This window comes from Alnus glutinosa, chromosome 5, assembly GCF_958979055.1.
Source record: "Alnus glutinosa chromosome 5, dhAlnGlut1.1, whole genome shotgun sequence".
NCBI classification, from domain to species: domain Eukaryota; kingdom Viridiplantae; phylum Streptophyta; class Magnoliopsida; order Fagales; family Betulaceae; genus Alnus; species Alnus glutinosa.
The window spans coordinates 19196323-19211750 of NC_084890.1; the positions used below are offsets into that span (position 1 = coordinate 19196323).

General features: G+C 39.5%; 2 protein-coding genes across 2 annotated transcripts; both read right to left on the bottom strand.

Moving 5' to 3' along the window:
* Nucleotides 1-286: 286 nt before the first annotated feature.
* Nucleotides 287-1129, bottom strand: LOC133869040 (FAS1 domain-containing protein SELMODRAFT_448915-like). Its single transcript, XM_062306018.1, has one exon. The coding sequence runs from the start codon at nucleotides 1127-1129 to the stop codon at nucleotides 287-289; it is 843 nt and encodes a 280-aa protein (XP_062162002.1).
* Nucleotides 1130-10718: 9589 nt separating this feature from the next.
* LOC133869042 (uncharacterized) lies at nucleotides 10719-11591 on the bottom strand. The gene has a single exon (XM_062306019.1). It carries the CDS (start codon nucleotides 11589-11591, stop codon nucleotides 10719-10721), a length of 873 nt encoding a protein of 290 aa, XP_062162003.1.
* Between the last annotated feature and the right edge of the window lie 3837 nt (nucleotides 11592-15428).

Below are 15428 nucleotides of genomic sequence, written 5' to 3' on the forward strand. Positions count from 1 at the left end.
CATAGATGTAGTAGTGAGATAGATCCAGTTGAATTTACAATTCCAAAAAGAATTAGGGAATTATTCAGACCCATCCAGGTGAACTTAATGTTGATAATTTGAGGGCAGCATTCGGAAATCATAAAGAAATGATCAAAAGAGAGAAAAAGGACACATATTACTTGAATTCATGAGAAAGAACACATATTCATTCATTCATGTGCATGAACAGAGCAGACCTCATTGCAAATTTAGAAACAACCCACCATAGAAGCAGAAATATTGCAGAGATGATTGACAAAGAAACTCATCTAAGGCTTTGACTCTGGCTCGTCTTGAATGTCGAAAGAAGCGCACAAACAATCAAGAGAAGATATGGAAACTCGGTACACAAGCGCGCAGCATTTGATGATGAGAAAGTGATTGGTGGTCCTGGCGCCAAGGGTGATGCCGGCGCGGGTGTAACCACCTCCGGTTGCGGAAATCCATCGCCGTAAAGAGCGTAGTCAAGAAGGAATGCAATGGCGTGTACTGCCAAGGCAGTGGTGCTGTAGACGTCTGGTTGGGTGATTGGAGAGTCGTCGAGGGTGAAGTTGGAGGCAGAGGTGTTGGTGATGAGGATGGACTTTCCCGGTAGGAGAGTAGGGAGGCGGGTGTTGGTGTTGAGGAGCCGAAGGTCGGAGAAAGAGAGACGCTGAGGGACTATGTGGTAGGGTACGAGGAAGGGGTCCATGTTGGGAGTGCGGTTCAGGGACTCCCCCTGAGGGATGAAGAGGGTCGCGCTCATTGGGAGAGTTACCGGGTTGATCATTGAGATGATGTTCGCCCAATTCGTGAAGTCCCCTGCTCCAATCAGTGCGTCGATTATGTTGTTCACTTGTTGGAGCGGCAGCGGATGAGGTGTTGGTGGTGGAAGAGATGGTGGTGGCTGTGGTGGTGGCGGTGGTGGTGGCAGTGGCGGTGTTGGGAATGGAAAGGGGGGAGCTGGTGAAGGAGATGGTGGGGGTGTTGGCAATGGAGGCGGCTGAGACGGAGGTGGTGCTGAGGGAGTGGTGGTGGTCGGAGGTTGTGCTGAAGCTGAGCTGATTCTTATGGGGTTGATGATGGCGAGTATGGTAAGGAGGAAGAGGAGAGATGGGTAGTTGGGCATGGCTTTGTTTTTTCGCTTTCTTGAAAAATCTCTTTCTTTCTTTCTGGGTAAGTGGAGGAGTTTAAAATGGATGTTTAATTGTGAGAATGGAATAAGTAAACAATTCCAGAGGAGTAGGAGAGGAGGGAGACGGAGTGAGTTTTTGCATTAATCTAACCGACATTCATAACAAACTAACTCTTCCCGCCAAATTATTTGCAAGAGGATCGGAGGGTCAAAGCAAAAAATTACCTGATCCTCTAACGGTCCATATTAATATAAATTAAAATTATTGTACCCATAAACTATATATTATAAGAAACCAGAAATTGACTTTATCTTCTCTTGGGTGGGTATGGGGGACAAGGGTCTTCTCCGATTCAAGTGAATTGGAGATGAGCCCGTCAGTACAAACACGAGGACAAAGTTGTCTTTTTATATTTTTTTAAACAATTTTGCTCTCATATTTATATTGATCAGCTCCTCTTCAATTCACTTGAACTAGAGATGATCCAAATACGGGTATGGGTCATCAGTACCCTTCCTTCCATGTCTATAGTTAGAGCCCCCAAAATCCCTTGAGGGATAAATATTAGGATTAAGAGCAGCATTTAATTTGATGAATTCTTATATTTGACTTTTTAACCTTTTAGGGTTGTTCAGTTGAGGTACGTAAGATTTTATGATGTTGGAATCATGTAACGGGTTTTTTTTTTTTTTGTTTTTTTTAATAATGCTTTCGTTGAATAAAATGATCAATCCTAAGTTTATAATTTTATATTTCTATTTGTTTTTTCATGGAAGAAGCCACCAAAATTCTTGTTCATTTCTCTAATTAATCCATCAACATTTATAGGTCCAAATCCCTTTAATACTTTGGGATATCATACCAAGGTTGTACCAGAGATTGGGCATGAAGGGTCGAGTGCAACAACTTGAACGTGGAAGACAAGTAATGGATAATATAGATATTCCAATTATTTTTAATTAAATGATAAAATTAATCATTTCCTGCCAGCTTAAGCTTTTGAGCCGGAACAAATGATGAAAAAGACCAAATCAAAGGGAAAGTGTTAGAATAAGGGGGAGAACTAGAAAACTCAGTGGTACCCATATCGGACAAAAGCCAACATAACCATGAAGTTCAAATGTAGTATCAACAAGCACAAAATACTTAGCCTCTACACCGGATCTACCAACAATAGACTATTTTTTACTATGCCAAGATTTTTTTTTTTTTTTTTTTTTAAATAACTCAAAGTAAGAAACAATAATCAGTAGTGGAGCGGCAATCGATGGGATCATAGGCCCAATCAGCATCAGAATAGGCCGGAGCTCAAGGGGAGGAATGTGAAGAGAAATGAAGTCCATGTAACAAAGTTACCTTGACATAGCACAAAATTTGGAGAATAGCAACATAATGTGTAAAGCGAGGTGCACCATAAATTGACTCACCAAATGAACAGCATAGGAAATATATGGCCGTGTGACTGTGAGATAAATAAGACTAGCTGTCAACTGCCTGTAGAGAGTAGCATCTAGTAGAGGTTCATCATCAATGGCAAGAAGCTTGACATTTGTCTCAAGATAACTGCAAATTGTCCTACTGTCTGTCAAACCAACCCTAGAGAATATATGCATATTTGGCCTGAGAGAAGATAATAACCATCAACACCCAAAGTAACCTCAAGGCCAAAGAAGTAGCTGAGCGTCCCTGGGTCCTTCATCTCAAAATTTTGACTAAGAAAATGCTAAAGACCTTACATGCTAGAAATATTATCTATAGTAATGATCACATCATCTACACAAATAAAAATAATAATAGTACTAGCATTAATAGTCTAGAGAAAGAGTGCTAAGTCATAAGAACTGGAGACAAAGTCTTGTTGGGCAACCATAAAACTGAATTTGGCAAACCAAGCTCCATAAGACCATAAAGCGCACGATGAAGTCGACAAACTTTGTGTGGAGGAAGCTTAAAACCAGGTGGAGGCTGCATATAGACTTCTACAAAATCATTATTGAGAAATGACTTTTTCACATCCATTTGGAATAACTACCCATGATGAACGACATCAACTAAAGCAAAGATCTAACAGTTGTGCTGCAGGAGAAAAAGTCCCCTCATAGTCAATACCGTACCCCTGGGCGAAGCCTCTTACATCAACGCGAGTCTTATAGCATTCCATTGATCCATCAGCCTGAGTCTTGATTTTGTAAACCCATTTACATCTCACTACAATTTTTTCAAGAGGCAAATCCACCATGTCCCACGTATGAGTTTTGATATGGGCATCTAGTTCATCAGACATAACTTTCTGCCAAAAATGTCAATACTAGCCTTACAATAAGTGTGTAGTTCGTGAAGAGTAGCAAGAACAATAAAACAATGATAATCTTGAAGATGGGTAGAAGGTGCTCTTACCCTACTAGAGCGACGAGGTTCAGAGGCCTAGGAAGACTCTAGGGCGTGTGATGTAACATGATGATCATCAGACATATCAGGTATGTTAAATCACTACTTATCCCTAAAACTTAAGCTAATATGAAATAATTGATTTAATCATTTAGCTAATATTCTAACATTGCTCCTCACGTATGAGCTCAAACTCCCTTTAATAAGTGAGACTCAACATGTAAAATATTTAATTGAAATAGGAGGTGAATAATAGAGACAAGATTTGAACTCAGGACCTTTGGCTCTAATACCAATTTTAATCAATATTTATCCTAAAAGTTTAAGCTTTTGCGATAAGTGGTAATTTAACACTGCACAAGAAAAAAGAAAGTCATGAGCAGAGCATGTAAAGTCATCTCATGATCCTCACAAGTCTAAGGTTTATTGATAAACAATCTCCACCCTAGTCTCCACCAGCAATCAAATTGGAGTTCAATTGTTTCAATGGCGATGATGAAGACCCCATGAGTTAGATATGTAAGGCAGAGCACTTCTTTTAATACTATGGCACACCTTCAAATGATCGCATCATTCTGCTTCTTTTCATTGGAAAGGAAGCGCTAATAGAACAATTAAAACTTAAAAGTAGTTTATTGAATTCCCAGAGGTTGGATGCTACATTTATAGGAGATGCCTAAAGTTAATTTTAGGATATTAGCAACAATTGTGCTTGAGGAGCGGTCATTACTAAAAACAGTGCTTGCTATAATCTTGCTTGTGGTTGGTGACTTGCTAGGATCTTGCCTTCCCATGTTTTTGTCCTGCCTTCCATATTTATGCTTTGTGGTTGGTGATTGCTAGGTTGATGCCTAACATTCCCACACCTTTGAGATCAACATTGTCCTCAAGGTTGGGAATATTCCCACATGGCATCATTTGGGCGTAAGTTGGTCTATTAGATCAGCAATTGGGTTAAATTATGACCTTTTTTTGCATATTGTTCGATACCCTAGGACTCGTAAGGGTATCACTTGGAGTGCGCCCTTGTCATTGAAAGTTGATAAACCATATGTTTGGTTCGGCCCATGACCGTTTTTAGGCAAGAAACATGAAAAAATGGATGGACCGTAGAGCTTGTGGATAGTTCCAATTTGTAGGCCACCTTGCCAATTCGTTGGAGGATGTGGAAAGAGCCATAGAACCGTGGGGCTAGCTTCATTGATGATTGAGTGTCTATTGAGCTTTTGTAGTATGGTGGGAGGTGGAGGAAGACCATGTTATCAAGTTCAAACTCTTGTTCACTTCTATGTTGATTGGCCTGTTGTTTCATGCAATTCTAAGCATCCATAAAGTGTTGTTTAAGTGTCTGAATGATACTGTCCTGGGCTTCCAAAGTGTTTTCCACCTCTTTTTACTGTACGTCATGGTACCACAATCATGCTTTTAAACACATTATTTAAGTATATAACATCTATTTGGACATTATAATGTCATAATAAAACTCTAACTAGACAAATAACAAAAGCTAGAGCTTTGGAACCACACCCCGAGAATACTACTTAGACCGAGAATCACTTCTTAGGCACTTCAACACTCAAAATCTCTCAATCATACAATTAGAAACACTTAGAGCATATGTAGAGTGAGAGAGCTAGTGGTTTGGAGTGAAAAAACTTATATGGAGATCGACCTACTTGTCACAACCCTTTTTTTTTTTTTTTTAAATACAAATATAAAACAAGTCATTACAGTGGCACGACTACATGTCGCTCAACCAACATATGGCACATGCCCCATAACATGCACCTGATAAACAGAGTCATATCTACAGCGGAATATATTATGATACCATCTCAACCATAACGGAAAAGCACATCTATAAATAAACTTCATTAAACAAAAGTGAGCCATAACACAAGTCTAATTATTTAAGGATAACTATTACAAAAGAATGACTTATACAAAAGAATATGTGACACATACATCATAAGCCATATACAAAAATACTCAAAAATAAGGACACCGTTGCCCAACACACACTACAACTGTCACAAGTAGCTTCAATCGTATTAACCCAAATATAATGCTACCGGACCATCATCCGCCTCAGGAATACCTGCAATCATAAGAATATCATCTACATAGTTGTGGTGGTAGCCACATCTGCATAGGGGAAAGAATGAGTTCACAGTCTCAGTATAAAACATACTAAGACCTCAGTGATATTAAATTGACTGAGTTTTCGCAAAGAACCAACTTTTCCTTCTTTATTCATGCAAACACTATAACAGCAACCAATTTTACCAATAGCTAATACAACAAATACTGACTATTAAGAAAATATTTAAAACATACTATGTAACTGTGAACATATATAGAAGTTCCAGTCTACCGCTTGGAAGTTTCTACATATAGACCCTCTACAATAATACTTTGATATCAATGGCTCAGACATATGTGCACATGATCACTCCATTACAGAATTCACGCTTATACATAAGTCTTAATCAAGAAAACATGGCATCTAGTTTAGCTGAACTAAGGCATCCACATTTCCTGAATTAGGCAACAATAAGCCTACTCCTATCAAGCTTATTGCCTTTAAACGTTAGTGTGATCATGCGAATACTAGAGTCAAACTCTAATATACAAGCACGTCTAAACTCAATGCATTTAAATCATGCAACCATCCGATAGAAATATACATAAGCTCTTTCCATTGAGACTCTTATGCATACCAATACATCTAGCAAAACTACTCATAGCATAAAAACATCACACTCATAAAAATAATGCTATGTATGCTATGCATGAAACTGGTTTGCTATGGGGTTTGAGTCCCCTTGCTGCTATTAAGCTGCTGTTTTACTGTGTTTACTACGTTTCGCTGCCGTTTTGCTCTGTTCTTTCGTTTACTCTGTTCTATTGTGTTTTACTGTTGTTAAGCTACTGTTGCATGTTATATGTTGTATGCTCTGTGCTTGATCAGTATTTATTTCACCTGTATCATGCTGTTAAATCATACTTTCTTCATAAAACATAAACAGTTCAACATGACATATTTTCAAACAATTTGCATAATTTAAAATCCCAACTGCAGCACACACTCAAACACTTTAAATCAATTCAACACCCTTCATTCATGCATCATTTCATAAACATCATTGATATAATTTGAATATAATTGAAACTACTCAAATTATCCAAAACATATATTTCAACAAACAGTCGGTTCGGATTTATAAAACAATATATATTTTACAAATCCATAATATATAAAAATAGTAGTTTCTCAGTGAATAGAATACTCACTTCAGATCGCTTGTACTCCCAACTCCAAATGACTCTAAGTTCAACCGCAAAGTGCCGTTAAAAATACAACACATTGTATTATTTAGTATTCTAACCAACAACCACTCTAAGTAACATTTTGAATCGCTCAAAAGCTACATTACTAAGTTACCCACTAAATCCTAAAATTCCTTAATATTTTTTCATAACTTCTTAAACACAATATTGTTAACCCACAAGCATTGCTTAGTGTTAATCACACAAAATATTACACTTTAACAAAATACCCAAAAGTTAGGGTTTACAAAAAACTCAGCAAAAGTTCGCTAAGCCAACACCCAATGCTCGGGAAGCTCCTTGCAACTCCAAACCACACAAAATCTAAAGAAAACACTAAGTTAAACTCATTTTTACAAAATTCACTAAAAATCTCCAAAATGTGAGTTTAGTGATTTACCTCAAAACGTAGATCGGGCTTTGTGGATCACGTTACCGAAGTCAGTTTTGAGATTGGATGGCTAGATTTCTGTGGATCACCGTTTTTAGGGTGAAAAATTGAGAGAAAGGGGGAGGAGATTCGGCGAAAATGGCTTGAAAGGGCTCACTGTCCGATTTTAATACAGGAGCCGTCTGGACGGAATTAATCAGCCATCCGGATGCCCGTTTTTAAGTTGCGGTCCAGCATTTGGGCAGCCGTCCGGACAGAATAAGTGATCGTCCGGACGCGCGCACATTGATGCCGCATGATTCATGAAGTAGCCATTCAGACAGTTGTCTGTGCCAAAATTCCACTTCAAGGATTTCTAAGTGTTTTCTACGCGTCCTCTTTCATTTTCTAGACATCTAATCAAATCCTAGTCATTTATCCTCTAAATTTTACTCTTAAAATGACAAAATATATACGGGACATCACATCACACCCTCCTTATAAAAATTTCGTTCTATAAATTTGGACATAAACCGCTATACAAACATCCAAACATGCATTTCTCATCAGAATTTTATTACACATAGGTATGAATCAAACTAACATACCTAGGTTTACTCGAGTAAGTGAGGATACTTATCCTGCATTTGCTGCTCGAGCCCCCATGAGGCTTCCTCAACCCCATGATTCCGCCATAAGATCTTCACAAGAGGAATGGTTCTGGTTCTCAACTGTTGCTCTTAGCAATCCATAATTTGCACGGGCAACTCTTCATATGTCAGATTGGGCTGAATATCAAGAGGCTCGTAACGTATCACCTATGATGGATCGTGAACACACTTTCGCAGCTGAGAGACGTGAAACACGTCGTGAACGTTCGCCAAGTTAGGAGGCCTCTTGATCTTGTATGCTAAAGAGCCCACTTGTTTCACCACTTGGAATGGTCCAACATACTTTGGACTAAGCTTGCCCTTGTTGCCAGAACGATACACATTCTGCATTGGCGACACCTTGAGGTATACATGGTCACCAACTGTGAACTCAAGCTTGCGGCGATGCTTATCCGCATAACTTTTTTGTCAGCTTTGAGTGGTGAGCATCCACTTTCGAATAAGTGCAATCTTCTCTTTCATCTCTTGCACCAACTCTGGCCCCAATAACTGACTCTCGCCAACTTCATCCCAATACAGAGGTGATCTACATTTGTGCCCATACAACGCCACATACGGTACCATGCCAATAGTTGCCTGAAAACTGTTATTATAGGCAAACTCAACTAGAGATAGATGGCGTATCCAACTCCCTTTGAAGTCCAACACGCATAACCTAAGCATATCCTCGAGAGTCTAAATGGTTCTCTCAGATTGGTTGTCGGTTTATGGATGGTAAGTTGTGCTAAAGTTCAGCTTCGTACCCATAGCACTCTATAGCTTCGTACACAATGGAGACAGGTATTCCATATAGTCTCACAATCTCCCGTACATACAACTCTACTGACTTTTCCATTGATTCTGTGATCTTGATGGGAAGGAAATGGGTGCTTTTCATCAACCTATCTATGATAACCCATATGCTATCTTGTCCGCTTGGTGCTTTTTGAAGACCAACAACAAAATTCATAGAAATCTTATCCCACTTCCACATAGGTACTTCAAGTGGCTTAAGTAGTCTTGCAGGTCTCTAATGTTCAGCTTTAACAAGCTGGCAAGAATGACACTGTGCGACATACTCAACAATATCCTTCTTCATGCCACGCCACCAAAATCTCTTCTTCAAATCTTGATTCTTCTTATTATTACTTGGGTGAACAGTGTTTCATGTCTGATGAGCTTCATCATAGATGTCTCTCCTCACTCAGCATCGCTAGGAACAACTACTCTTCCATTGCTTGTCTTTAATGTCCCACCTTCTAGAAGATAGAACCCATCTGCTCTCCCACGTTTGGCCCTATCAATGAGATCTTGTAGCTCAAGATCATCTTCCTGCCCCATTCTGATTTTGTCTACACTCATAGGTTCAACCACAAGTGCTGCCATAACAGGAGGTCCACCTGTCATTACCTCATCAATCTGCATGACGGCAAATTGCTGAGATAGCTGACCCATAATTTCTTCTGGATCTGCCTCATCTTCTCGGTACTTTCTACTCAATGCATTAGCTACTACATTGGCTTTAGCAAGATGATAAAACATCTGGCTATCATAATCTTTCAAGACCTCTAGCCATCTCCTTTGTCTCATATTTAAGTCTCTTTGTGTAAAAATGTATTTGGGACTCTGGTGATCGGTGTGAATTTCACACTTCTCACCATAGAGGTAGTGTCTCCATATTTTCAACGTGTGAACAACTGCTGCCAACTCCAAATCATGAGTAGGGTAGTTCTTCTCATGATCCTTCAGTTGTCTTGAAGCATAAGCCACAACCCGGCCTTGCTGCATAAGGGGACACATCCCAATCCTTTCTTCAATGCATCTGTATAAACAACATACCCAACTGACTCTATGGGCAATGTCAACACAGGTGCAGTGACCAATTTGTGCTTCAATTCTTGGAAGCTGGCTTCACATCTATCACACCATACAAAATGGAGCATTCTTCCTTATAAGAGCGGTGAGTGGCCCTGACAATGAAGAGAATCCCTCAATAAATTTCCTGTAATAACCTGCTAAGCCCAAGAAGCTACGAATCTCCGGTACACTTGTTGGCCTTTTCCATTCAACTACCGCTTGTACCTTGGCTAGGTCTACCACAAGACCATTATTGTTCGCAACATGGTCAAAGAATGATACTTCTTCAAGCCAAAACTCACACTTCTTGAACTTGGCCAATAATCTCTTCTCTCCCATCTTCTCTAATGCAATCTTCAAGTGATCTTTGTGCTTGGCATAATTGGCGGAGCAGACCAATATGTCATCAATGAACATTACCATAAAGGAATCCACGTATTCATGGACTACCTGATTCATCAAGTCCATGAACACTGACGGAACATTAGTCAAGCCGAAAGGCATCACTAAGAACTCATAGTGGCCATACCTTGTTCAGATCGCTGTCTTTGGAACGTCTTCTTCCCGCACTCTCAGCTGATGGTACCCCAAAAGAAGATCTATCTTTGAGAATACAGAAGTTCCCTTGAGTTGATCAAATAGGTCGTCGATCCTTGGTAAGTGATACTTGTTTTTTATAGTGACCCTGTTCAGCTCACAGTAATCTATGCACATCCGCATAGACCCATCCTTCTTCTTCATAAACAACACCGGCGCTCCGCATGGTGATACACTTGGGTGAATGAAGCCCCGGTCAAGCAACTCTTGAAGCTGCTCTTTCAACTCTCTTAACTCTGTCGGTGCCATACAGTAGGGTGCCTTATGAATAGGCTGAGTCCCCGGTATCAAGTCGATGGAGAACTCAACTTCACGATCAGGTGGCAAACTCGTGATTTTGGAGAAAACATTCGAGCATTGACATACTATTGGAATGTCTTCCAACTTTGCTTAATTTTTTGGATTAGCTTGAACATACACCAAGTAGGCCTGTGCTCTATCTCTGACATTCTTGATAGCTTGAACGGTAGAGAGAAGTGGTGGAGTAGACCGCACATTAGACCAGCAAAATGTGAACTCTTCCATGCCATAAAGTCGGAAAGTAACTTCCTTATTGCGCCATTTGATGCTGGCATCGTACGTCGATAGCCAATCCATGCCTAGAATGACGTCGAAGCCCAGCATGCCAAATACAGCTAGCTTTGCTGGCAAGACTCTCCCTTCAATCTCTACAGGACAGTTGTCCATACATTTTCTACAAGTGATAGCATCACCAACCGGAGTGGCCATGCATATATTTTGCTCTAATGGTTCTATGCTTGGTCTACATAACTTCACATATGCTGAGGAGATAAACGAATGCGTAGCACGCGAATCAAATAACACACTGGCAATACTACCAATTAATGGAATTATACCTGTGACCACATCAGTAGCATTCTCCTTAGCTTGTACGCTATCAGGAGTGAGAGAATACACCCGTGTTGGTGCTGTAGGGCTCAGCTGATTAATGCTGGCATGTGATCCTTGCCCTCTATACGCACCCATCTGTGTGCACTCCTTAGCAAAGTCGCCTATCTTGCCACATCTATAACACACATTCGACCCAGTTCTACACTCACCAGAATGTAGCTTCCCACACTTGCTGCATGGCCGGTTACTTCCACTTTCAGGGCTAGAATAAGTGTTTCTCCTTCCCTGTGACCCTGCACTACTACCCGCAGCTTGTCTCTTGGATGGTGGTGGAGGAAGTGCTCTTGTAGACATCGACCACTTCCTACTGATATAGTCTGCAGTCACAGTCTTGATCCCTTTTTCCGCCATGGTGGCCAAATGCACAATCTCAGTATAGTCGGTCACCATGAAAAGATGATCCTCTCGAGAATGCGCGGCGTTAGACCATCACAGAATCTCTCCACTTTTGTTTCCTCATCTGGAATAAGGTATGGGGCATACCTCGATAGCTTCTAAAATTCAGCTGAGTAATGTTCAACTAACTTAGTCCCCTGCTTCAGATCCTGAAAATCCCTTGCACACTGTTGCATCTGTGCGCAAGGAAAGAAGTGTTCGTTGAACTCCTGCTTGAAGCGCTCCCAAAGGATAGGAACACCCTGCCCGTATTCCCTAGTAAGGTGCAGCTTTTTGGACTTCCACCAATATTTAGCTTCACCTTTGAACTTTAGACCTGTGTAATCTACCTTTTAACTCTTTGTACAACGCAGTGTATTAGCTAAGTCCTCATGGGAGGTAATCCAGTCATCAACTGTCATAGGCCCCTCACTTCCATAAAACTCAAGTGAGTTATGTCAAAAGAAATGAGCCGAAGAGCAATCGATAGTGTCATTCCGCTCTCTCTGTCTGGGTATGGCGGCCATTAAAGCTGTCACAAATTTGTCCCAAATCAGGCATGAGCGGTGGAGGAGGAGGTGGTGGTGCATCACCGCCATTCCAATGAACAGACCCCTCATCCCTATAGCGGTGTGGAGCCCTACATTGTCTCGGCAGCATATTCTTGTCTGCACAATGAAATGCCACATAAACAATATTGTGCAAGAAAAAGAATCCTAAAATTTTCTTTTACCTGTATTAAAGCTTTTAGAATCTTAAGGCTCTTTTATAATCTTACACTCTAAGACAACCCTAGGTTTCCACTTTCTGCTTTTTCCTAACAAATCCTAAAGCTAACTGCTCTGTTACCATTTGTTGTGACGACCACCCCCCCCCCCCCCTCTTTTTTTTTAATACAAACATAAAACAAGTCATCACAGTGGCACGACTACATGTCGCTCAGCCAACATATGGCACATGCCCCATAACATGCACCTGATAAACAGAGTCATATCTATAGTGGAATATATTATGATACCATGTCAACCATAGCGGAAAAGCACATCTATAAATAAACCTGTTATTTAAACAAAAGTGAGCCATAACACAAGTCTAATAGTTCAAGGCTTAATAACGTATAACTATTACAAAAGAATGGCTTATACAAAAGAATACGTGACACATACATCACAAGCCATATACAAAAAAATACTTAAAAATAAGGACACCGTTACCCGACACACACTACGGCTGTCGCGAGTAGCTTCAATCGTAATAACCTAAATATAATGCTACCGGATTATTATCCGCCTTAAGAATGCCTGCAATCATAAGAACATTATCTATACGGTTATGGGATGGCCACATCCGCATAGGTGAAAGAATGAGTTCACCGTCTCAGTATAAAACATACTAAGACCTTAGTGATATTAAACTGACTGAGTTTTCGCAAAGAACCAACTTTTTCTTCTTTAGTCATGCGAGCACTATAACAGCTACAAATTTTACAAATAGCTAATACAGCAAACACCGACTATTAAGAAAACATTTAAAACATACTATGTAGCTGTGAACATATATATAGAAGTTCCAGTCTACCGCTTGCAAGTTGTTACATATAGACCCTTTTATAATAATACTTTGATATCAGTGGCCCAGACATATGTGCACACAATCACTCCATTACAGAATTCACAGCTATACACAAGACTTAAGTAAGAAAACATGGCATCTAGTTTAGCTGAACTAAGACATCCATTGTAACACCCCGGTCCCATATTGGCAAGAGATAAATAACTCACATAGAGTGAATGATTTATAAAAGATAGATGAGTGCTAAGTCTCACATTGCCTAGTTACTAGGTGAAATTAGGCTTTATAAGTGATTCTAGGGAAAGCTTCAAATCGACTAGTCCTTTTGGGATGATAGCACAGATTTGGCTAGCACTTTTTCATGAGTCGTTACATCCACATTTACTGAATTAGGCAACACTAAGCCTACTCCTATGAAGCTTATTGTCTTTAAATATCAGTGTGATCATATGAGTACTAGAGTCAGACTCTAATATACAAACACGTCTTTGCTGAAGAACAATGACAACTCGCGTAATATTACATAGACATTAGCATCCCATAATACCATGCCTACTCCCAGCAGCGTATTGCCTTTAAGTGACAACTCGTGTGGTATTACATTGACAATGGCATCTCTAATTCTAGGCAATGTAATCATTTACGTACCATCAAACTCAATGCATTTAAATCATGCAACCATCCGATAGAAACATACATAAGCTCTTTCCATTGAGACTCTTATGCATACCAATACATCTAGCATAACTACTCATAGCATAAAAACATCACACTAAAAAGAAATATGCTACATATGCTATGCTTGAAACTGGTTTACTGTGGGGCTTGAGTCTCCCTGCTACTGTTAAGCTGTTGTTTTACTGTGTTTATTGCGTTTCACTGCTGTTTTGCTGTGTTCGTTCTGTTTACTGTGTTCTGTTGCGTTTTGCTGCTGTTAAGCTGTTGTTGCATATTTTATGCTCTATGCTACATCATTTATGCTCTGTGCTTGATAAGTATTTGTTTCACTATTGTATCATGCTGTTAAATCATACTTTCTTCATAAAACATAAATAGTTCAACATGACATGTTCTCAAACAATTTGCATAATTTAAAATCTCAACCGCAGAACACACTCAAACACTTTAAATTAATTCAACACCCTTCTTCATGCATCATTTCATAAACATCATTAATATAATTTGAATATAATCAAAACTACTCAAATTATCCAAAACATATATTTCAACATACAATCGGTTCGGATTTATAAAACAATATATGTTTTACAAATCCATAATATACAAAAATAGTAGTTTCTCAGTGAGTAGAATATCCACCTCAGATCGATTGTACTTCCAACTCCAAACGACTCTAAGTTCAACTGCAAAGTGCCGCTAAAAATACAACACACTGTATTATTTAGTATTCTAACCAATAACCACTCTAGGTAACATTTTGAATCTCTCAAAAGCTACATTACTAAGTTACCCACTAAATCCTAAAATTCCGAAATATTTTTCCATAATTTCAAATCACTTCTTAAACACAATATTGTTAACCCACAAGCATTGCTTAGGGTTAATCACACAAAATATAACACTTTAACAAAATACCCAAAAGTTAGGGTTTATGAAAAACTCACCAAAAGTTTGCCAAGCCAACACCCAATGCTCGAGAAGTTCCTTGCAACTCCAAACCAGACAAAATATAAAGAAAACACTAAGTTAAACTCAAATCTACAAGATTCACTAAAAATCACCAAAATGTGAGTTTAGCGATTTACCTCAAAACATTAGGTCAAAACGTAGATCGGGCTTTGTAGATCATGTTACCGAAGTCATTTTTGAGATTGGACGGCTAGATTTCCATGGATCACGGTTTTTCGTGTGAAAAACCGAGAGAGAGGGGGAGAAGATTCAGTAAAAATGGCGTGAAAGGGGCTCACTGTCCGATTTTAATACAGGACGAGTGTTTTTAAGTTGCGGTCCAGCATTTGGGCAGCCGTTCGGATGGAATAAGTGATCTTCCAAACACACGCACATTGATGCGGCGTGATTCGTGAAGCAGCCGTCTAGACGGTAGTCTATACCGTCCGAACACCAAAGACCGAAATTCCACTTCAGAGATTTCTAAGTGTTTTTTACGCGTCTTCTTTCATTCTCTAGACATCTAATTAAATCATAGTCATTTATCCTCTAAATTTTACTCTTAAAATGACAAATTATATACGGGACATCACACCATTTATAGGCCAGTAG